Genomic DNA, 24,164 nt, shown 5'->3' with positions numbered 1-24,164 from the left:
CCAGTCCCTGTCCTGATGATCAACAGCCCAGGCCATGTAAAGGCTTCCTAAAGTCACTGGAAAATCACTTTCACTGTACCTCAGTTTCTCTGTTTTGTAATTCTTGTGCCCTTGAGGAAGAGGAACTGAAGACTTTAGTGTTAAATTATCATTCTGCTCTCTTTGAAAATGGAAAGTGATGCCCTTAGCCTATTAACAGGGGCATCACAGAGGTGTTGGAAAGTCAGATGGTTAATCTTGCCAGCGATCCAGTTCCTTCTTTCTGCAAAATAAGGAAACTATGACTCACTGAGTCCACAGGGTGTACGGAAAATAAAACTAAAACCATGGTATGCATGAGTGACCTGCAGATGAGAGTGATTGGAAACACTCACTAAAATGGATCAGGGAGTTAGAGGAGCTTGGGTGAGGGGAATATCAGGAGTCTCCAGTGTGACAGACTGCTGCACAGGTGAAGAGAAGCACAGCAGCTGGCAGAGACAGCAGTAAGAGGAGATTTGGAGCAAAACTAAGGATCCCTTTTCATTTTTGCACAGGCCAGAAAAAGCAAGATTACTTACACTGCAGTTGGAAAGATATCAGAGGGGCCCAAGAGGAGTAAAGGACTAAAGTTACCACAGAGAACAGTTAGACACTGACATCAAACCCAGCCCAGCAGTGCCCAGTCAGACCAACCTGTGTTCAAAACCTCTTTCCTGACAAAAGGGCCAGACTTACTCCCTGAAGACAATGAAGCCAGGTGACAAGAACAAGGCAAATGCTTACTTGATTAGTTAAATGCCACTTTAAACATCCCAATCCATTTTGAAGTAAACACACAAGGGACAACAAGTTAAAAGATGCAGCACAGGGGAAAGAAAGAAACATAAATCTGCCTATAGCAGTCCAGGTCCAATTCACCTGTGCTATGTAATGCCAGGAAAATACCACGTGTGTGCTGGCCTCTTTCAGTCCAGAATCCAGGGCCATAAGCCTGCCAGGCAGGATACAAATAAATAAAACATTCCTGGGGCTAACTCAAGTACTTGAGCAATATGCTTTCCTTCTTACGTCAGTCCATAAAAAATTTCATATTTTTCAGTGGAAGAAGCGCAGAATCTGACTAGTCAAGTTCAGAGAAATACTTACTTCGCAAGAGAAATTAGAAAAATGCAAGTTTTAGTCCTGATAGAAGCTCACTGTGCTTTAATAGAGATCAACCTTTGTCTCAGTGACCTACAGCTTTGTAAATAGACTGACACTGGGTAATTACTGAACTCATCACTTACCATCTCACAGGGACAAGATTATTAAAAGGTTTTGAAAATTGTATGAAAATATGTGGAAGAGCAGGAACGGCATATTCAGAGCAAAAGGAAGAAATTAAATAACATGGACCCACAAAAAGCAAAATATGGATGGACAATGTGGGAAAGGAGCACGTCTGGTTTCATCACACTCTTGGCCTTACAGAATTATACCAGGGACAAGTTTGGCTCTTTATGTTAGAGGGAAATAATAGTATTAAAATGGTGGAGGAGTGTATTTTGACTAGTGTAAAAAGCAAAATTGGAAACATAGGTGGGAAGCTTCTGGATTATAACCATTATTACACAGAAAAAAAGGTGTTGTTTCATGTAGCACATTTCACATTTGGGTTAAATCTTGCATCAGATATTCACAAGCAATATCTGGGAAAGCTTGGCCCAAAATCACTTCCCAGGAAGGAAAAACACATCCAAATAGTTGGCTTAAACTGGATTTAACATTGACCAGGACATCAAGAACATCAAAGGATACCTTCCAAACCTTTGCAATCTTACCTTTTCTCATCTGTGGCTGGAAGATAAACATCTAAGGAGTAATAGACAATCTCTGCCAATCCTATTGGTAACAATTATTCACATTTATAATTATTCATAATTGAAACATCATTATTTGTAATACTGAGGGGCAGCACAAAACCAACAACAGAATGAAATTATAGTGAGGGAGGTAGTAGTTTTCAAGAAAAGGAAAAAAAACAAAAACAAAACCAAACCAAAACAAAACAAAAACAAACAAAAAAAACCCAAACCACCCAAACAACCAAGCCCTGAGCACAGACACTCACAGGAAATCCCAAATGTTTTATGATACCAGCAAATTCTGACATTTGAGATGGTAGATGCCTGATGCAGCGTGGGTTCCAAATCTCACCAGACCACAAGAGGTCTGACTAAAACAATTGCACTGCATCTCAAGTTTCCAGCACTAATACATTCAGCATCAGGTCAAGTGTCCCCACACTGCCCTGAGGGCTCATGCTGAAGAAAATAGGCAAAATGCATTCACAGTCAGTGAGTGTGTACTCAGTGCTAGGCACAGGAGTAGCAAACATTCTCTCTCTCCATCACAGAAGTGGATGGCACAGTCTTCTCCTACCACTTAGGCAACCCTTCCAAAATACTTACAGCCTAAGATGATCAGTTAGGACTGTCAAAAGCCCAGCTTTGGCTGTATTTGTTCTGATAGAAAATGCCAAACCAGTGACAGAGGCTGATTTTAAGGCATTCACCCTGAGAACTAAAGCATAAACCCAACTAAATAAAATGGACATGAAAGGACATCGACTATCTGCAGGGCTGATGGAAAAACAAAATGGATGCAAGCAACAGAGGGCAAGCATGCCTCAAAGAAACGAGAGGTTAAGTCCACAATTTCCCTGAAGGAGACATGGACTGCTGAGCAATGAATACACTTGAATTAAAAATTGAGGAATGAAATGAAAAAGCAATCAAGGGTAAGAATGAAGCACAGTGGAAGTAAGAAAATACAAAGCTTTGCACAGTGATTATGCCTGAACCAAATCCAGCAAGTGTAAGAATGATCAGGAAACTCCAGCTGGGTCAAAAATAAAAGACCAAGTTACCAGGTCATCAACATTGGCCACAGAGGTCAGTGGTCAAGGGAGCACAGGGGAACATGGGTGGAGCACAACCAAAAATGGGAACACAGGGCTCTGGGCTTGGCTCTTTACAAATGGAGGCAAGGCTGAACTTTGTACCTGCCCACACACAAAGAGGCCAAGCAGGTAATTCTTTTCAAAACATCATAAAACAAGTTGGTGGCACTTCTCCTCTAAAAGAAATGTCACAGCAGATAAATAATTTTGGGTGAAAAGGTGTTGAATGCTGGGCATTGGCAAAACTCAACCATTACTCTGTCATACTGAGGCAACAGATCTGTGTAAAATGAGGACTTAACCCAGATATTCAGCCAAATACACAAGGAGAATTGTTTGCATGGACAGAAGCAGGCCTAGATCTTCACACAACAAAGTCAGACTGAAGGAAGCTGCTACTGGCTACTACCTGAATTAGGATCAGGATTTAATTGTCTCTGTATTAAGCAGTAAGGACAATGGCCACTTTTTGGCTGGTAAGCAGGATACCTATAATTCACTGCTCCAGGGCAAAAAGTTTCTGGAGAGCTCCTACAGCCCAACACGATTCAAACCAACCAGAGTGGGCTAGTGGACTCTGGCCTAGGAGCTGCTGGGTGGCCACAGCCACAATAAAAGGGGCAAGTGGGCGAAGGCCACTCGGTAGTAACACATCCTCAGGATATGAGGTCAGGAAGGACCATGGCATAACACACCAGGGAGTGACACACCTGGGATAATGCAATTTGCACATGTAAGACACTGAAATAATGGACGCTCATTACCTTAATTTACTGCCATCTGTAGAGTGGAGAAGGACTGGCAATTCACAGACCCGACCAGCCGGTGGTTTTGCCATCTCAGCAGCAGAGGTGAAAGAAAACAGTGCTAGAAATACAGCATAGAGGGAGCAGGGGTATAAACCCTGCTGGTTTTCTGCACTGCTAGGGAGCACAAGAGAGGAAATAACACTAACACTCTAGTAGTAAAATTTCAGCCACTTTATGCTCTCCTTAAAAAGCAAATTAAAATCGTGGTTAAAAATCCCCAAACCTTTAAGTAGAAGAAGGAAAAAAATTTGGATTCAAGAGAATTGCCTAAAGCAATCAACAGCAGCAGTGGGAAAGGGAATGGGATGACAAGTGGCATGGGGTGCCTGCATCCAGCCTCTGGATGGAGAAACATCGACGTGTTGGAGCCAGTCCAGAGGAAGCCACCAGGTTGATCAGAGCTATGGAGCAGCTCTGCTGTGAGAAAAGGCTGAGAGAATTGGGATTATTCAGCCTGGAAAAGAGAAGATTTGGGGTGGCCTTTCAGCATGTGAAATGAGCTATCAAGAAATATGGAGAGAGACTATTTACATGGGCCTGGAGTGACAGGACAAGGGGCAATGACAAATTGACAAAGGGTAAATTTAGGATAGATGTTAGGGGAAATTATTCCCTGTGAGAGTGGTGGCACAGATTGCCCAGAGCAGCTGTGGCTGCCCCTGGATCCCTGGCAGTGTCCAAGGCCAGGCTGGACAGGGCTTGGAGCAATCTGGGCTAGTGGAAGGTGTCCCTGCCCATGGCAGGGGGTGGGACTGGATGAGGTTTAAGGTCCCTTCCAACCCAAACCATTCTGGGATTCTGTGATCCCATGAATTTGGAGACAGCTGAATTAATCTGTCAGATCCCTGCTGGTTCTGCTCCCTCCACCCCATTGCCAACAGGGATGCCTGCACCCCATGAAATGGTCTTGGGAATGCCCTGCAGCAGGAACAGCATGGCTGGAGTCTCAGCTTCTCCTGCTGTGCTCAAATAGATCTGGCCATTTTAAGGTGATGTCCATATCCTGTAAACACACTTTTTTTTTTTGTGCTCTTTATCGTTTGAAGACTTTGCTTTGTTCTGAAGTTTTAAGCACTCTTCTCTGAAGAAAGCCTCCCAAACCCAAGACCTGCCCAGCACCTTGTCAGGGATTCATTCAGATGACTCATAGGATACATGTAATTTCTGTGGGGTAGCAATTCCCTCTGGTTAGAGCTGGAAGCACAGAGCTATGTGACCAGAGAGAGATGACTCACTAGGTGACCTTCAGATTACGCCTTTTTGGGGAAGATGCTTAAATGGGAGTATGGAAGGAGAGTACACAGAAATAGATGGTCTTAGGTTATGGCTAACACTTTCACAGGGTGTTAGGAGCTGCACCAGGCATGGGGCAGGAGCTCTCAACTGACCTAAGCTAGCTGTAGTTAGGACAAAAAACCCAGTTTTAGGACAAAATACAGCTTGGGCCACATGTAGCCTCCAAGTCCCCATTGCAAGTCCTGCTGTCCCTGCAGTAAGAATGACATGAATTTAGGTTACAGACTAAATGTGTAGTTCAGGTTTATTTCCTCTGGGTTTATTCCTTTAGTCCATGCAGTGCAGAAAGTGATCACAAATAATCTTACATCGTAAGGAAAGAAGTAAGGATGCCTGGGAATTGATGTGCAACTGTTGAATAAAAGCTGCCTAAAATATTCATGAATGACAGGTTTACCTCAAGTCATGAGATTCTGATGTTAGTACGAGGGCACATATACATAAGAGTGATGTTTTATTCTCACTTAGAAGACACAAAGCTTTCCAATAATGCAGGCTGCCTGCATGGGAAGGTTTGCTGACTCTTGCTGTGTGATTTTTGCCATCTTTTATTTACCCTCTGGCAGGCCCTGGGGTAATATTTGCTTAGAGTCTTTAATAGTTTTGGAAATGTGTTCTCCTCACTCAGCTGAAGAACAGGAGTTTTAAAGGTGCAGATTCCCTTCTTCAGGTGACACTCTCCCTGTGCAGAAGTCAGTCTGTTAAAACACCCAGAATTTAGTGAATTTCCTGCCAACAGAATATTGATATATGGCGAAGTATTGCTCTGATGTTTTTCCCTTGCCAGAGGGAAGGACTGTCCTATTGATCTCTCCCATGCTACAGGTTGGGAGATGAAGACAGATTTCAACATTTTTTTTACGGTAGTGTCAGTTTCCTGATGTAATCCAGGATTATTCCCTGCTGGCCAAACAAGACCTGACAAAAAAAGACCAGCCCTCAGCTGAGCATCTTATTCAAAAGAAAATTCAGCTGAAAGGCGAGCATTGGAAAGATGAGTCAATACAAAAGCAAGCGGCAGCTCTGGATTTAAGCAGAAGACCACAGCATTTAACCTACTTTAGCAGATCAATGCAGTGGATTTTTAATCATCACATTAATCCTGAAATAAAAATAATTACCCCAGAGATCGGTATTAAAGTCCCTTAATTATATCTCATTTCATCATCCTTTTTACTTGGGATCAGAAGCTACAGAGACCAGAGCTTCCCAATGTAATTTCTCCAGCTTGCAGTTTGGCTCTCCTGTTAGGACTTCAGCTGCAACTACAGGGCTGAGGCACTGGCCTTGGTGAGAGCACCCATATCCATCCCACCTGGGAGAAAACTGAAAAAGGGAAAAAAAAAAAAAAAAAAAAAAAAAAAAGGTGGACAGGATTCTGCTGTCCAATGACACTGTATAAAACTGCAAAGGAAGCAGTGGGGAACATTATACAGAGGGTAAAAAAAAGTGTGAATGCCTAGAAATTCAATCTCTACACTGTCCCCTTCTTCCAGCAATGCCAGGAGCTCATTAACATCCCAGAAGGGGAAAGAGAGAACTTTGACCAGAGGCTGGGCCCCTTATCAAATTTCACTGAGCAGAGTTTATTTCCTGGAGCATCCTTCCCTGTCCACAGTCCTGCTGCCCCCACAGATGCTCTGGGAAATTGGCTATGGGCAAATGCAGGACCCCGAGCCTCCATGGACAGCCTCAGGTGGGATTTCATGGCCATCAAACCAGCCCATTCCCTGCTTGTAAGGGTAAGTGGCATGGCACAGCTTACAGCCACGCAGCAAACTTTTCCATCTTTCTCCCAGAAAATGGTACTTTTCTCCACTCTGCTCTTCGGGACCAGTCCTGAGTCTGTGCTGTCACTTGCATTGTGCCCAAGTTGCTTGTTTTAGGTCATACTCCCCTGCCTTGTTGGCCTTCACCCATTTCCACCATCTTCTTGCACAGAAAAGAGCTACCCTGGTGTTATATTTAGACTTAAAAGCACTGTGCATTTACTGAAATAGTACTTTAGGGCAATTTTCAGGTTTCTCCAAACACACGGGGGAATTTCTTCCTGCTGCCCTGGGAGGAGGCCATGGGGCCCGCTGTTGCTGCAGGTGTTGGGATGCAGGCAAAGGCATCCCAAACAAGCAGCACATGGAATCCCAGTGAGTAAATGGCTGCGGGTTCAGGCAGCGTCCCCAAGCTCCAGCTTGGCAAGTGGCACCAGGGCTATAAATATCCCCCTTCCCCTCTCCAAGGAGCCTCTCCAAAACCACCAGGTACAAGTTAAAACATGTCCAAGGAGCCTCACAGCCGGAATCAGCTCCTAGCAGGGGGCTTAACACCGGAGGTTTGTGAAATGCAAGAGTAATTAAAGGTTACAGCTGCCCCTGCACGGAGCTCACTGCCAATCAGACTGCCCTGGAATGCTCACCATAAGGTACTGCACGACATTAAGAGTGAAGGAGGGATAGGAAAGCTAAAAAAAAAAAAAAAGTACCTTCATAATAACATATGAAGTACCTTCATAATCACCTTTCTGTCACCAAAAACTTACAGCCACATCCTGCATTTTTATTTCCATGGAAGATGGGAACTGCCAATTGCCAGCAGAAAGGAGCTGAGGTGCTTTATTTTTTTTCTTCCCTGTACTGAGTTAGGGGAGCCCTCTATGAGACTATTTTCACATGATTAATTCAAAAAAAAAAAAAAAAAAGAAAGAAAGAAAGAAAAAAGTAAAAGAAAACATTGCAAATTGGAGTAAAAAAGAAAAAAAAAACAACAACAACAAAAAAAACCAAAAACAAAACCAAAAAAAACCAAACACAAAAAAACCAAAAAAAAAAAAAACAAAAAAAAACAAAAACAAAAAAAAAAACCAATCCAGCAGTGTTTTCCAGTCCAAGTGACAAAATATATGCTCATCTCCCTACTTGAGACTCTTTGATGGCAGAGGGCTCAGAACCAGATTTTCTCCTTGAAATCCCTGGACTTCGACATCAGCCTTTTTTCACTCCCTGATGGTGACAGGAGAGGTTCCCCAGGCATGAGGCAGGACAGAGGCAGGCCACAGGGATCACTCAGTGGAAGAGTTTTTGGTTGCATCTTCTCATAACTTTATCTTTACTCTGCCATTTTTCATTTCAGTTTGTACTTGTGATTTATTTTTCTTCTCTCCCACCCTATTGCAGTAGTTTTGACTTGGAAAAGCAAAGACTGGTAGGACTGTCAGGCCTCCAGGACAAATGGGAAAAACTGAGAAAATAAGATGAGATCTCAACCTGGCCATAAAGTCATATTTTTAACACTGAGGAAGTTTAGTACTACCCTTGTCTACCTACCAGGTTCCTGAAGCTCCCCAAATATGGAGATTTTATACCTCATCACATAATTATTTTCTTTAAAAGTTCCCCATCATGATTAAATCCAAATCTTTCCTGCTGCAACATTTTAGCACTTTGTGAGTGTTTAGAGAGATGTATTTATTGCTTTTTTTCTTCTAAGATTTAATTTGGGTATTTCAAGTCAGTTAACCTTTCTCCCCTCAATTTTCTCCAAGCCAAAAAACCCCCATGTTTTCTACACTTCTGCTCATTGTTGCTTCTTCCAGCTGAGGAAGCCACATCTTACTGGAGCTGAGGTGCCCAAAAAAATCAGAGTCCCCCAGACAAGGCCTTGTGCTACACAAGGCACACAAATTGCTCTGTGGGTAAACAACACCCCTGTCTAAACATATTAATATCATGCTTGTTTTTCCCTCCCAGAGAGAAATGTTGGCTGATTTGCCAGCATTTTGCTTGCTCTTGGCACAAGGCAAACAACTACATGAGTTGCAAGCAAGGCAAGAACCAAACCATTTATCTCTCCTGGCAGAGTACAGCTTAATTCCAGTAAAAAATTCCACAGCAGCTGCCTACACAACTGAAACACTTACCTCAAAGCATGTAAGGGAAACATTCATCTCCATAAAATCATGCAAACCGTAACTTCTCAAACTAGGTTTAAGTAAAATAAACTCTGCATGGGTCAAGGTCAAACATTTATAGAGCCCCATCGGTGTTTGCTGTGAAAAGAGCATTTTCAGATCAAAGGCTGATGTGCTCTACAGCGAAGCAGTCTCAGCAGCAGTTCATAAGAACACAGCAGTGCAAAAATAAAGTGATCTCTGGGTTGTCTGGAACACTAATATTGATTTTAGGAACTGCATCTGCATGTTTGTTTCTAAAGACATCGAAGTTTCAGCAACGAAAATGCTACTTCAACATCTCAAGCCATTTCAGCCTGAACTTACACAGAGTGGGAAGCCCTGTAAGGGGCAAATACTCAGGTGTCATGAGTCTGTTTAAGTTGAATACAAACCCATATTTTTGCCGCAGCTGAGGATTAAAACATAATCCAGGAAACTCACAAAACATAATACTCTGCCTAACCTTCTCCTGCACTCATAATCTAACAAACATTTCAGATGCTGGATGCACCTTCCCAGACTGACAAGATATTGTTACCATCAGCAAAAACACTGAGAATACATAATGGTTTGCCTGGAGCTCTGTCTCCCCTCAGTCTGATCAGACAACTTTTCCTATTCCCTCTGATCCCCCCTTACCTCTTGAGATAGTTTCTCCCGTAGAGGATCTGCTGCAGCAAGGTGACCACGGCAAAGGCGCAGATGAAGATGAAGAACAAAGTTCTGTTTCCCAGCAAATCCCGGCTGGATGAAGGGTCAGTGTATCCCATCCTTCTTAAAAGCCACTGAAGCTTCACCGGGTAAAATTCAGTTCATTGCCACCTTTTTGCTGGGGAGTGGAGGGGAATGCCTGCTGGCTTTTCTGTGAGCAATCCAAGGACAAGGTATCCCATTGTCTGGCCCTGCTGCCCCTTCCTTGCCCCTTTTGGATGTTAGCTCCAGGACCGTGCGCAATGGCTTGCTTCCATGGCAAAGTTTCCAGGAGATTCAGACGTGGGTAACATCTAAAATCATCTCTCAGAGCTCTCTCAGCGCAGGCAGCCTGTGCTGTGTGAGAGGCATTCTGTTCCCTCTAAGCCTCTCTTGAAAACCCGCTGCTAGCAATTATCTACTTCAATCCCATTTTCATATTCCAGATGGGGGAAGCTGCACACAAACCAGAGAACTGCAGCCAATGGCAAACACGGGGCTCCGGCAACCTGCGTTGGAAGCACATAGTCGTCAGCTCTTCTCTGCTTCTGCTCACTGATTCCGACCAAATGTGCTCACAAGGAGACGTGACTGGGGCTTGCTATTATTGAACAAGCGTGCAACAGTCATGAGGATTTCATTCAGAACCCTGCAGGAAAAAAGGAGAAAAAAAAAAAAAAGGGAAAAAAAAAAAAAAAGAAACACAGCAGCAGCAGTCTGGTCAGGCTAGCAGGAAAGCTGCATTCTGTGTAGCAGCGTGCCGTCCGTGCCGTGGCTCCGGTGCTGTGGCATTTGCATGCAGAATGCAGAGCCTTCAGTCCCACACTGCTCACTATTTGGGCTCCTCTGTTTCCCCTATTCCTCCAGAGTAAGCATGAGCAAGGTCACTGTGCATCCCTTCAAGGACAGAGCTCTCAGTGCCTGCATGCTGATTTATTGGAGGCTCTGAGTAGCCTCACAGCCGCAGAGAGGGAGCCTGCCTCTCAGTGCAGGCTCTAAGAACCATTCATTTAAAGAGACAAATATTCTGATTGTTCCTCCACTAGACACAGTTCTCTTTTGAAAGGGCAGAGCAACAAGACCTTGTCCACAGCCATCGTAACTCCTCTAAAAACCCCCCATTTTCAGAAGAGGCTCAATTCAGCTCACGGGGAGTTTTGTCGCTCATTTCACTGGGAGCAAAATCTGCCCCAACCCTAAAACAAGTTACAATGAAAGCTTTATCCATGAATGAAACATCCAGACTAGGAGGTTGTTTTGCCCCAGTAACAGATGGGAAAAGGATTTTGACAACAAAATGAGGGGGGAAAAATCCATTGTCTAAGAGAATAGGAAGATTTTTGTGTGCATAGATTTTCCAACAGTTAAATCAGTGTATGCAAATTGCTCTAGTGTGCCAGCAGCCCAGCTGTGTGGAGCAGCAAACAGAGACTGTTCTTGGACTTTATTTCAGCTGTAACTGGTGCTCCATGTGAAGAAGGGCCAAAGGTAACTTTGTGCAACCCTTTCAACACAATCCTTAAACACAGGGCTAGTCCTCAGCATGACCTACAGCAATTTAGGCAAGATAGACAATGGCTAAAGCAGGATTTGCCTTACCTAATTTTAAGCAACAAAAATCACACAAGTGTTTAAGGTATGAAGCTGGTCAGCCTGAACTCCTGCAGGCTGGAGAGCAGCACTTTAGACACAACTGACTTTGCAGAGAAGATTTAGGGATCCAGCCCCTGCTATGTCTTGCCTCAGTGCCTCTCACAGCTCACACACCTTTATTTCTGAACCCTGCTCAATGCTTCCATTATCACCTTGCTTATAAATAGAGTGGGGACCCCAGGTCAGATCAAAGATTATCCAGGGAAATGTAGGGGTAGAGGGCAAGGACAAACTGATACTTCCTTGGAAACAATCTTCTACTGTTTTGTCATTCAGGGTCTTCCAGAACGAAGGAAAGAAAACCAATATTTAGGTCAGAAAAATAACTCAGTGGGATGCACTGTACTGGGAATACTACACGTACCAGGGGACTGCAAGCTAAACACAAATAATAGTTTGATTCACTATTGTCAAAGCCATCTGGGGCCAAATTTTTATTCTTTAAATGATCAGTTCATATAAGCTCATATTATATGAGACTGTTTTCCATATAGGAACTGTACCATTTCGATGGATGTAACCAAAAACCCTCTCAGGAAAAGGAAAAGCTGTATGGCCATCAAAATTCCCAGGCTGAGACCCCACAAGACATTGCACTGGCAGATTTGTATGCAGTAGCTTAGTCAAGGCCAATAAGTTCAGAAGTGAAGGAAAATTTACTTAATGATTTGAACTGTTTGATTTCTACTGATAGCTTTGAAAACTCAGAGAAATTTGCCTCAGTTGCTCTGGGAGTCATTTTATAATAACAGCAAATTATCAGAGAGTAGAATTTGGCTTCCTATGATTTTCTGTAGGTGTGACACTGATTTTGCATATTCTTATATCACCTAGGTTTTGGTGAAAACACTTTCAGCTTTTCTACCTTTACTGCCCTCTATTCAAAGGGATTTTTTTTCCTTGAGATCTGTGCAGTAATGCACCAAATTCCTGAGTCTAGCAGAAGCTCTTTCTTCTGGAGTGATGGTGAGCCTGAGCTGCAGCAATCAGCCCATGTATTCTGTCAGTCCTTGATTTTCTGTGTCCTCTCATCATTCTCTGCTATATCAGGACTGGCCAGAAGATGCAGCACCTGAGAGACCTATGAGCAGGAGAGCTGCAGACCCAAAGAGCAGAGTACAAAGGTATCTACAAAAGATAGGAGAGGTTTTCTGTGTCAGAGCTTGCGCAGGCATCATTCCTGACGTCACGTATGCAAGAGAAATCTGTTTGCTGCCCTCAGCCCAGTACAACAACACTGCACAACTGGAAGCAGACCAGCTCCGTGCAAGCACAGAGAGAAATAGGATGTCTACTGACAGATTTTCACAGGATGCGCAAGGTTGCCTGCAATATTTATTGTGAGAGAAACCGTCTTAGAGTGCAGCAGAAGTGCTGAAATGAGCAGCGTCAGCACTCATTCCCAGGGCCCTTTGAGAGTTTGACTTGCAAACTACAGGCCTCCTTGAAACTGTCAGGCCTCTGCAGAGAAAAAAAAACAAATATTTTTTTAAAAAATAATTGTACACCCTGCACTTAAACAAGCAGCAGACAACAAAAGATCCCCTCCAGAGTCTGAGAAGGATTGGAAAAGCCCTCTAAGACCATTGAGCCCAACAATTCCCCCAGAAGTGACAGGTCCACATTAACCCATGTCCCCAAGTGCTGCATCCACCTGCTTTGATAACATTTCCAGCACGACAGACACAAGCTCAGAACAGGTATTCCTGCATCATTCTTGGAGCGCAGACTTCAAAATCTAAAGCAAATCTGGCAAAATGGATCTTAATATGAAGCTGCCAGAAGCAGTCAGTCTTACACGTGTCTGGCCTTTATTTGTTGCATGTGAGCTGCTTGCTAAATATCACCAGAGATAATCTGTCACAAGAAACTCCTCCAGCCTGAGCAGTGAGACTCTGAGTGCTCTCACACAAACACAAACATTCTCCTTACAGTGACACCCTCAAATGGGAGCTCATCATTTGCTCTTCAGGCCCAATGAAGCAGGTTTGAACTTATTTATTTTTTTAAAAAAGAAGTTAGCATTAAATCTCAAAGAGAAAGAAGCCAAGACCATGCTACTGAAGCTCTATATGAGGAAAGATGAATTGGCAAGAGGACAAAATCTGGTAAGAGTCAGACTCTACTTCTCTTCTGGAGGCAATAAGTTCATATCTTTCTCTCTGTTGAAAGGACAATACACAGCCCTTCCTACTGAGCTGCAGTTTATTTTTTTAATGCAAATGAACTAGAAAAATTCATTTTTGATAGGCAGGCCTGACTGCGAATTTTTTAAAGTATCTTTCACTGAACCTGTCATTTGAATCAGTGTTTGACTGATCATGCATTCTAATTTCAGCTGAAAGCAAGGTTATTTGGTGTCTGGGACAGCAGATATGTCTCTTGGTTGTTTAAATCACAGAACACTTAACTGAACATGTTAAACTCACAGACTCATAGAGTCAACAAGACATGCTTTATGTTCCCCATACTTCAGGATTTTTTCTCTTCCTGCCTGCTCAGCCACTCTCATCTTCATGGCTGTTATTCAGACCAAAGAACTCCACAGCCAGCATTGCAGAATACTATGGGTGGTGAACAGTTTGAGGAGAACATTTTTTACATCTCATTTTCCCCCCTAAATGAAAATTAAATCATACCTATTTACAGTTTCTACAATGCTTGTGTAAACTGCTAGATTCCTGATTTTGCAAAGAGCTGGCACATAGGTATATGGCTGGAAGGTTCCACTGAATACGAAACTCATAAACATATGCTTATCAATATTAATTCTTTTGCAGATATAAAACATGAATTTATTAGCATAATCGAGTGCTTAACACAATGTCTAGTCCCCCACCGCTGCCACAAATCCATATGTCTTAAGCTGAGAAAGTGAAGGAATCTGAAAGGATTCAGTAAGATGTAAACATTTATTTTCTTCTGAGTTGGGTTCAGCACATGGAGATGGCAGTGGCTAATTTGGCACCAGGCTCCTACCTGTGGAGACAGCTGAATTAGAGGACATGTCCTGAACATAACATATGGTCTGTACACTGGATATATGTCATCTCTCAAGTCATGACCAATTTTCTTCCAATTATGGGTCACATAGTGCCCCATTATGGGGGGAAAAAAATGACCCAGTGCATAAAATACCCATTTTGTTCCCTGATGACATAATTTCTGTTGGAAAAGGAATGATGTCTTCCTCAAAGGAATAATGTCTTCTGGCAGGAAGCTCTGCAGAGGCTGCCTTGGCTGCAGTGCTGTACATTTACTGTTGACAGTTCCTTATAGCAGAGCCTGCTAAAATGTATAGCAAAATGCAAAACTCAGAGCTGGGGACATCTCTGCTTTCCCAGTAGTATTTCCATGTTCCTAGAAAACAAAGGAAGTTAAGTGTGAACGTTATGGTCCTGTTCAGGCTCATGGCCCTGGAAGTAACTGAGAACAGTGGAAGCCGAGCTTCTCTGCAGAAAAAAAGTAACAGTACCCAAATTCATTTACAGGAATGTCAATAATAAACATTAGTTTGATTTTGGAACACTGCATGGGAGCTCTGGGTTTAGCAACAAATCAAGGGGACTGAGATGTTGGCAGAGCCACAGAGGGGTCAAAGGGTTTCCATGGCCAGCACTTGCTCTCAAAGAAGAAACTTGATCCTGCCTCTATTCCAAACAGGACATAACTCCCACCTAGTTCACCAAACCTTTAAAACCTCCCAAAGGAAAGTGCTGGAATTAGTAGCACTCACTTTAATGGGTGTTGAAAGACTGATATTTCTTTTGGATGAAAATATTCCAGTAGTAACATCACAATGAACAAATATTTCCCATGGACAGAATAAGGATCACACATTATCTAATGCTGAAAACCACAATTAATAATTATTTCACTATTTCAATAATACATTTTTATAGCAAAAGTGAAAATGTTAATCTCAGATATTTTTAAAAATACGTAATATGGCATATTAATTCACAGAGAGAGCATATCAGATTTTGGAATGTGTTTTTGCTCTGTCAGTGAGTGGCATTAATCAGAATGGATGTAAATGTGAAAATGAAACTTTTCCTCTGAACTACCAGCTAATAAAAACCTTCAAATTTTTACACTGCTCTTATAATCAAGATGTAAAAGACAGCTATTATAGAAAATTATTTAGGAAAAATTACAAGGCTAACTTTATATCTCCGTTGTGCACTGATTTTGTATTCAACGGAATTAAGTATATTCCTCTTGAATTAACCACCAGCTTCAGTTCCCATGACCTTTCAGGCAGCCCAGACATTCAGGTTTTGAGCCATTCTTCATTATGCCCTCCAACAGCACTAATTATAATGCTGGCTACACACATTACTCATCACTGGTCTAACTACTACTTCACATGAGCTACTCCTCTAGCCAAAGCCAATAAGTATTCAGACACATCACGATTTTTTTAATAATCCATGCTAGTCCATGTTTAGTTCAGTCCTGACAAAAATTATTAATTAAAAATTTAAATCCATCTGGTTTTTGTGGTCTTCAAAAATCCCTATTTTTCATGAGGCATATTTTATTTTGCTCTTCTGGCACTGTGGAAATGCCCACTGGAACCTGCACAAGGAACCTGGAAGACAGACATCTCTACTGTTACAGCACTGTGACCAGACACACCTTTCTGCCCCTCCTGGGGCAGGGTGGATTCAGTTTTTAAGCCCTGCACAGTCTCTGGTCTGACCTGAAAGTGGCCACAGAGGTGTCTGTTAATAAAGCTGGTGGCATTTTCAAATTCCTTCCTTTGGATCTGTGATCTGCCAAAAATCCCTGGGTCGTGCTTTCCTGTGTTAGGGTAACAAATAAAGACCATTCCTGGAACAGTCAGACACTGCAGCCAGGCATCAGCTGAGTCAGCTCCTGCCACGGGCATTTGTAATTTACCCAAGAAGGCAAGAAGGAAAGGTGAGAGTGGGATTTATTAGCGCCTTTGGCAGACAGCAGGAATTGCAATTTGGAAGTCGTGTTTGGTAGCATGGAAACGGCTCAGCTTGCAAACAAGTGCAAAACCAAGACAACAATGGTCCATTTTGCTGCCAAAATTTTGAGAGTCTCAAGGGCAGCACCAGCCACCCAGATGGAAAAGCTCCAGCCACAGGCAGGGCATCGATCACCCCTGACCACTACCAGCAGCTTGGGCTTTTACAGCACTGTCACAGGTAGTGCTGGCATGGGCAGGGAGATGGAGGGCCACGGCCAAAAACATATTTAAGCATCTTCCTCCCCTCAGGATGCTGGGAGTTAAATGAAAATCCTTGTTTGGCTCTTGGCTGCAAGTAAATTGTCCAGGGCTATGATTGAGAAAGACTTACAGTGAGGCCTTAAACTCAGCCTGGGATAATGGAAGGTGTCCCTGCTGATGGGCAGTGGCTGGAACAAGATGGTCTTTAAAGTTCTTTCCAACCCAAATTGTGATTCTATGATTTATGGTGACCCCGTTGACATTAGCTATATTCCAACTACCATTCCATGTGCTCTATTCCATGTATTTCTTTCTATATATATAACAGGACCACCAGTACATCCATCAGTCAGAAAACTTTCCACTTTTATCCACAATCTTTGGTGGTGGTATTGGCCTCTTGCTGGAGACCCTGCAACAGGTATTCATTTAAATAGCTGAGTACAGCCAATTGGACGTGTTTATTTTCTCTAAGAACCTAAAATGGGGAAGACAGGATGGTAATTTATCCACAGCCAATATTAACAGCCTACAGGACCCAGTGCTGTGCAGGCAGATATTAAGGAAATGCCTTTGAGAGGGAGAGACATCCCCAGAAGAGTGGGGATGAGGAGAGGGTAGCACAGCATGGCATTCAGCCAGAATAGAGCTGTTTTTTCTTTTCAGAATGTTCCTATCAGCATCACCTTTATTTAAACATCACTTTCAATCAGCTTTTTTATTTTCTTCCAGGTGTATCCAGCAGCTCCTCTGGAGCTAAGAAATTTGTGCGTGGGTTTTCTTTCACGCACTGTGGTTAGGGAGGTATGTGGGAACTATAATTCAGTCACTTTAAATCACATGTAGCTGAAGCTTGAAAGAAAAATAATAATAAATGGTTTGGATTGTCAGGCTCAGTGCAATTCTCAATCAATTAAAGCTTATTTTAGCACCAGGGCAGTTTATTTTTATAATGTTCTTCTGGCATTTTGATGCTTTCATGTTACTGTGTAGCTAAAAGGTCCTGCTGGGAACAAATTACTCTTGGTAAAGCATTCTCCGAACTACAGTTTGAGTTTCAATGATAATAAATATCAAATGATAATAAATAATATCCACAAGAGCAAACAGCAGCAAGAAAAGGGCTACTGGCAGTGAGAGAGAAAGGCTTTGGACCTGGGTAAAGGAGGAAGATAAACCAAGGGCTCAAACACAATAAAACCATGGTTGTTTTGGCTCAGAGTCTACAAAGTATTCCTCAATGCATATGACTTCCAAATGTAATTCAATGTATTGAGACATTTAACAGTGAGAAGTCACCAGTGAAGATATTCCTCCACTGGCTTGCTGCTTCTTTTCATGAACGGTTAAAATTGTATACTGTGCCTGGATTTTAGATCTGCATTTTCTGTTGTTATCATGGTTCCCCTTTCACAGATATGGATTGCCCAAATCTGAATTTCTCTTTTGCTGCACTTGAGAATTTGAACCACAGTGTCAGATTCACACTGAAGGTTTCAGAACTTCAAAAGTTGCGTAATTGATGAGGAGAGCTCCTCACTGATGTGACAACAAAAACCAAAACTAGTACTGTTTGTGGGTCCTTGCAGTGCACGGAAGCAGCTGGCAAACAAGAACACCACTGTGAGTTCACCTTTCCTTGCTGGAATCAGAGACAAAATATTTGTTTAATACAAGGGGCAATAATCACAAAAAGTTATTATTTTTTTTTCACTGTGCCAAAGACAAAGATATTATGGAGGATATATCCTAAACTGTTGCATACTTTCATTTTAAACTGATTCAACTTTTGCTCTAAGCTTTACCAGGCAAGGGAATTAAAAGCAAAGTGGGAAGGGTGTATGAAGAATGTCCCTTACCCCTTTTTTAATTTGCATATTTCTAGCCTCCTAGTTGCTCTTGCTTTTCCTCATTTGGAGCCATTCCTCACAATACACTGCTCCAGGTAGAGGTTTTCTATTTTCCTTTCGCAGCTGGAAAAAAGGACTATATAAAACACAAAATAATAGGAAATTTAAGTCCTTCCAGTGCAGGAGGGAGCTATGGCAGGGTCATTAGCTTCCCTCTGGCAGCTCATGCTCAGGTGCTGGCCCCTCACCTTGGGTATCACTACAGGTTTGGCTTGGAAATCCAAGGAAGCTGCAGCTCAGATCTGTACATTCAGCATTCTTCTGCTCTGGACAAAGGAAGGACAAACTTTTTTCCTCAGCACTTCTCCTTCCAGTTGATGAAGCAGAACCAGCTGGCACTGCAAAAAATCAGTGTTTTCACAACAAACACTGTGCTGTGACATATCACCTTAGCTAAGACAGTCACCAGTTCCACAGGAACACACACCTTGCTCTGGGTCACACACCTGGCAAATCCCTGCAAGTTCTGACCAGCCCTACACAGAGCTCCAGATTTGAGTTCACCAGCTGCTGCCTGGAACCAGCGCGTCACCTCCCCTAAAATATGCAGAAAAGCCATTAACTCTGCATTTTGTATCCACTGCCTGTCCTTGCAATCTCCACTCTCCCATCACAATATGTCTGTGCTACAGCAATTAACGTGTTCCTGTTAGTAGTTTTTTTTTCTCCCCAGCAGCTAGTGAAAAGTTACACAGCTCCAAAAAGTTACAGTTCAACATCCATCCAAGGTGATTTCAAACTACGGCTCTGAATGTTTCATACCCCATTGGCTTTAACAGGTTATTAATGTTATACATAAAAGCTTCAATTAAAGAATCATTAATGATTTTGCTGCTTTTGCAGAACTATCCTATCTTATTTTCATGTAAAACCCTAAACTTCCTCCCAGCAGGCCAAAAAACCAAGTCCATCCTTATCTTCATTGGAGTGGGGACAACAGCCCTATCATTTCCTAATCAGCTGTAGGTTTGGGCTCAGCTACATGTTTTACCAGGCTTCCTTCCTGACTTCAGGCAGAGCTGCACCACTGAGGTCTCCAGGCTGGCTTGGCAAGGCAAGATGGGACTTCTGTGATAGCATGGCTGCTTCCAGCACCTGAACTGTGACGGCTGCACGCTGAGGGGGAGTTGTCTGCCACCTAGTCAGCTCATCCCACGCTCCACACGCAGTGCAGGTGGGCATCTTTGCCCTCCTCAGCACCTCTTCCCTCATTTCTGAACCAGCAATCAGAGCATTTCTTGGCCTTGCAGGTGTACTGCAGAAGGAACAAGGACAACTTTCCACTTACTGTGTAAGGCAAAAAAAAAAAAAAAAATAGTAACCCTGCTGCCTTTTAACATATGATTTTGCCAGTTTGAGTTCCTAATATCTCGCTTTTGCAAGAGCAGGATCCACCTGACTGAGCACAGGATCCACTTCCCTACGCAATGCCATCCCGGATTCCTTGACATGCCTGCTGAAGATGCACAAGTATCACGCACAGCTCTTGGAAAACAAGAAGTCTTGATGTTAACAGCACTGAAGAGAGATGAGTCTGACTCCCACCACCAATGAATGTGCCTACACTCACCAAAACCCTCCAGGCACTTAGCTGGGATTTAGTCAACAGGCTCCCTGGAGAATAAGAGCTCTTTGAATACGAAAGTATCACAAAGATACGTCAAATGAGTCACATCCCAAAACCAGCTTTTTCTTTCCTGAGTATAACAGGAGCTTTGGATGACCATTTCAGCTGCAGATGGGATGGCAAGAGGGCCAAGTGTGAAAACAGCTTGGAAACAAAAATTATTTACCTGACAAGCTGATGTCAGGTAAATAATGTTAGGATGTGAGCCTTGATTGTTTTCCCCTTAATATTTAATCCACTCAAAGTGCCAGTCTTAAATCCAGTGAAAATGTCACAGAAAATCACAGTTCCTGCAGCCACCTACCACTGAAGGGGCTACAGAATTTTACCCAGATTTCCCCTTTTACCCTGGTCCTCTTGTTTCTCTCCCACAGCTACTGTAGATGATCATCAGCAAATGAATAAAACATACTTCCATGTGAATGGAACAACATGTGCCAGCTTTGCTGCTGGCATTCTGTCCACATGACTAGCAGTCCCCTTTGCTAACCCTTCTTCCCTCTTCTGCTGTTAACCCTCCACTCACAGACAAAAGGAAAACAAAGCAAACCTTCGGTACTTCCTCCTCCTCAGTGACATCAAAAAATGGTCAGGATGAGGAGATGGGGGAAATTATATTTCCATACAACATAAGAGAATCAAAATACTTTAAAATAACAGGTCTCCTGGAACGGAAAGATTTTTTAAAGCAAGAAAAAGATTTTTAAAAGCAAGAAATAATTTGAAACTATAAAAAGGAAATGCCCAGTTGTATAGAAGGTAGCTTTTGAACCTCCCTGCCACAAACCAAAGTGCTTAGTGAGCTTCAAAATCTGCTCTGACGATCCATGCAAAGGGTAAGATCATTGACAGCTTCACAGACTGCATATGAACACCTCCAAATCACTGTGTGAGCCACTCAAACTTCCTTCAGCTCAGCTATTCTGTATTCATCTGCCAAGAAGGTGGGACACAGGGCCAGCTTGCATGACCTGAAGTATTTATTATTCAATATTATTCTGTATTTTCATGTTCTTCAATAAGATGCCTGACCTGCAGGTTACCCCACAGGGATGGCAGGGAATGAGGACAGGAATATAAAATGAAAAAAATACTAATGTTTGCATAATTTGGCCCCTGGATGAAATCTCAGAGTGAAATCAGAGGCTCTAAAGATTATTAAGAGACTCTGTCCTGATTTTTAGGTTATATTTCACCCTTTGGCCATCTCACTTGGCTGCAGGATAAATATCACCTGCTCTGGCAATAACAAATACAGTTTACTGGGGCTAAAGTTCATGGTAGAGTGCTTTATTTGCCTTGAACACTTCAGGAAAAGAATGCCTGCAAAAGAAATCTTCATTTATTGCACCATTTGAAGGCTAACAGAGAAACCCTCAAACAACAAGCAGCTAACGACTGGGTAAATGCCAGATTTCACTGAGGATGTTATTTGGCCATGTATTTTTTTGTTCGTGCATCCCCCATAAAGTTGAATCATTGGACAAATTTTGCTTAATCAAGAGCCTAAGCCAGTACATGTTTAAATCAATGGGAAGCAATCTAGATTTCCAAGGGAGGAATGGCAATCTAAATCATTTTATTATCAACTCAGAATCTCTTTTTTTTTTTTTTTTTTTTTGTTCTCACAGCAAAATCTACTGGTCAAGTGGCTTTAGTCTACCCCTGTTACTATCAGTAATAGAGATCTTTAATCCAGCAAGTGGCCAAGCACCATCCACAAGCTTTTAAAGCCCTGGGGAGAGCTTAGAGAAATCCTGGGAAGCATCCAATACCATATTGGACTGATACGTAGAATAGCTATTTCAAGCTCTTTTCTCTATTTGTTACCACCCTGGATAAAAAGGCATTAACAAATTATTTTAATTGCACTTTTTGTAGTGTTTCTCATGGGACCCGACTGCAGCTGCCTCAGCTTGATCCCATTTGGCTGGGGGATGGGATGCTACTATAAAATGTGTTTTCCCCAGAGTGAATGGGGCTTTCTGCTGCAGCTGTCTGTGTCGAGGTGGGGGAGCTATTGGAACAGGTGTGTGGCACAGAAATGCTCCCTGGTTTGAAACTATCTAATAATCTCCAGCAGGAAATCTTCAGCCAGCTCCTCAGGAGCAAGGCCCCTTTTGGTGGGGAGGAAAGCTCACAGTGATTACTTTTAAAAAGAACAAACACCTCTGTGGGACCGATGCCTTGACAATTGCACTGATGCGATTTTTTTCAACCAGGATTTTCTTAGTTTCCGAAAGCAAAATGTTGCAACTGTTTGGAAGAGTCATGATCTCACAGGCAACGAGCTATCTGCAACAAGATTCGGATCACTTATGGAAAAATATGCTGTTAGGAATGGAGCGAAGGAAAACACCCCCACAGAAATCTGATTAATCAAGTACAATTGGCAGCGAGCACAGAAGAGAGACTGTGCTCTTTAGGAGACATTTTATGGTGCAGATGAGTTTCTGCTCCCCTCCAAGTGACATTGTCCTGTTTTCTCTGCTCCCATTCCTGTTTCGGGCCTGGTGGAACTGTTGGTGCCTCAAACCCCACACTCATTTTGCTTGGGCTCCGGTCTTTTACAAGTGCTTGGTGAGAGGTAGGAGAGGAAGGTAATTGGGATTTCCAAGTGGTCTGTCACTGCTAAAAATCCAGGATTCCTCCTGAAAATCCTGCTCAGGTTAAAGATGAATTACATCGGTATCAGAGACACTGAGGTGGGTGTAAGGTGTTCCCAGGAGCTGGTCAGATCCTCTTTTGCAAAGGTCCCACGGTACCATCCTCTTCTAAAATTGCTACTGGGAACCTCTTTATTCAGGGTGGACTAGGGGCTGACTTTTCCCCCCACACACAATCAGAATGTGATAACCAGAAATGGCATCACTCCTTCTCCATGTGTGATGTTAGGGAGTTAACTTTCCTCCTCCTTTGTTATTTCAGTTCATTTTCTGAAAAAATAACAGATGTGCCCAGAAGAGGAGCTTTGGGAAACATTCCTGTTTTTTTTTCACTGAACAAACTCTGACAAGTTGAACATCCAAAGTACAGCAGCTCCCTTCCCCTCTCTGACCTTTGTCTCCCAGCTTGGGGAGGTTGTCAAAGGCCTCTCCTCCTCCCCTCACAATTTCTGCGTCTGCAGCCTGGTCTGTGCACTTGCTTGCAAGTTACCCCGGGGTGAAACAGCATCTTCTGACTCTGGAAGAGACTGAATTATATAATTATATTATATTTTAGGTGCAGATAGGGTTTTCTTCGATTCCCCTACATCTGCACAGTTGCTTAATGAAAACGTAGCATCTGGTCTAATGGGCCCAAATTAGAAATTAAAATAAAATAAAATAAAATAAAATAAAATAAAATAAAATAAAATAAAATAAAATAAAATAAAATAAAATAAAATAAAATAAGTAAATAAAATAAAAATACCACTTTTTTCAAACAGTTCCCACTATCTGCTCCAGACTACATTATTTTATGGAAAAGTTCATGGTGTGCCAGGGCCCAGTGGCTTTTTAATGAAGGAAACATGAAGCTGTATCACTACAAGCACTACAACCTGGCTTAAACTGGAATGCCAATGGAAACATCAAACCTGTCCTGCTCTCAGCCACCTGTGTTTGTTGTTGCACTGCTCCTCATCTTGTACAGCATTAGTGTTTGTATGGGTTTTCCATGATTAACTGAGAGGCAATCCAGTTTAGAATAAGCCCAGCAGGAAAAGAATTTTAAAGGTTAGCTGTCAAATGTATCAGCTTCCCAACACACAAACAGACCCAAAATCAGGAGAAGGGACGCTACACTGGAATTTGGAGATGAAGGGGTGTGAAGGCTGGACACTTTTGGCAGTGGTGCTGCTTTCTGTGAGCTGAAAGTGCTTGCAAAGTGGTGGCCTGAAAATGTGACTTGTGGCATTCTCAAGCAAGCCCCACTGAAATCCTCGGACAGCATCGCATCGCTTCTCTTTATTTTTGCACACCACGGGCTGGTTCTCCAGCAAAGCCAGTCCAGCTCAAGTAGGCAGGATAAATAAGTGTCATGCAAATGTGCAGGACAAAAAGCCCAAGAGCCACGTAGAGATGGAGGATTTTAAGCACAGGAGAGCTTCTGCCTCGCCGTGTC

General features: G+C 42.7%; 1 protein-coding gene and 2 long non-coding RNA genes across 4 annotated transcripts in view; 1 reads left to right on the top strand and 2 right to left on the bottom strand.

The window, feature by feature from the left end:
- ST8SIA5 (ST8 alpha-N-acetyl-neuraminide alpha-2,8-sialyltransferase 5) overlaps window positions 1–10,002 on the bottom strand; it is a 41,745-nt gene extending 31,743 nt beyond the window's left edge. For both annotated transcript variants that reach the window (XM_054003464.1, XM_054003465.1), the window contains exon 1: window positions 9,614–10,002. In XM_054003464.1, the coding sequence (XP_053859439.1) occupies window positions 9,614–9,744 (131 nt within the window). In that variant the 5' untranslated portion in view covers window positions 9,745–10,002. The remainder of the gene's footprint in view (window positions 1–9,613) is intronic.
- A 4,208-nt stretch (window positions 10,003–14,210) lies between these two features.
- On the bottom strand, window positions 14,211–18,759 carry LOC128822000 (uncharacterized). Its single transcript, XR_008441309.1, has 3 exons — window positions 18,619–18,759; window positions 18,380–18,493; window positions 14,211–14,677 (listed from the first exon to the last, which is right to left on the bottom strand). It is a non-coding gene; the product is annotated as an uncharacterized LOC128822000 (long non-coding RNA).
- A 108-nt stretch (window positions 18,760–18,867) lies between these two features.
- LOC128822001 (uncharacterized) lies at window positions 18,868–19,960 on the top strand. Its single transcript, XR_008441310.1, has 4 exons — window positions 18,868–19,158; window positions 19,444–19,604; window positions 19,681–19,721; window positions 19,819–19,960. It is a non-coding gene; the product is annotated as an uncharacterized LOC128822001 (long non-coding RNA).
- Window positions 19,961–24,164: the final 4,204 nt, after the last annotated feature.

This window comes from Vidua macroura, chromosome Z (genome assembly GCF_024509145.1).
Source record: "Vidua macroura isolate BioBank_ID:100142 chromosome Z, ASM2450914v1, whole genome shotgun sequence".
Lineage (NCBI taxonomy): Eukaryota > Metazoa > Chordata > Aves > Passeriformes > Viduidae > Vidua > Vidua macroura.
This window is presented reverse-complemented; position numbering and strand designations above follow the sequence as displayed.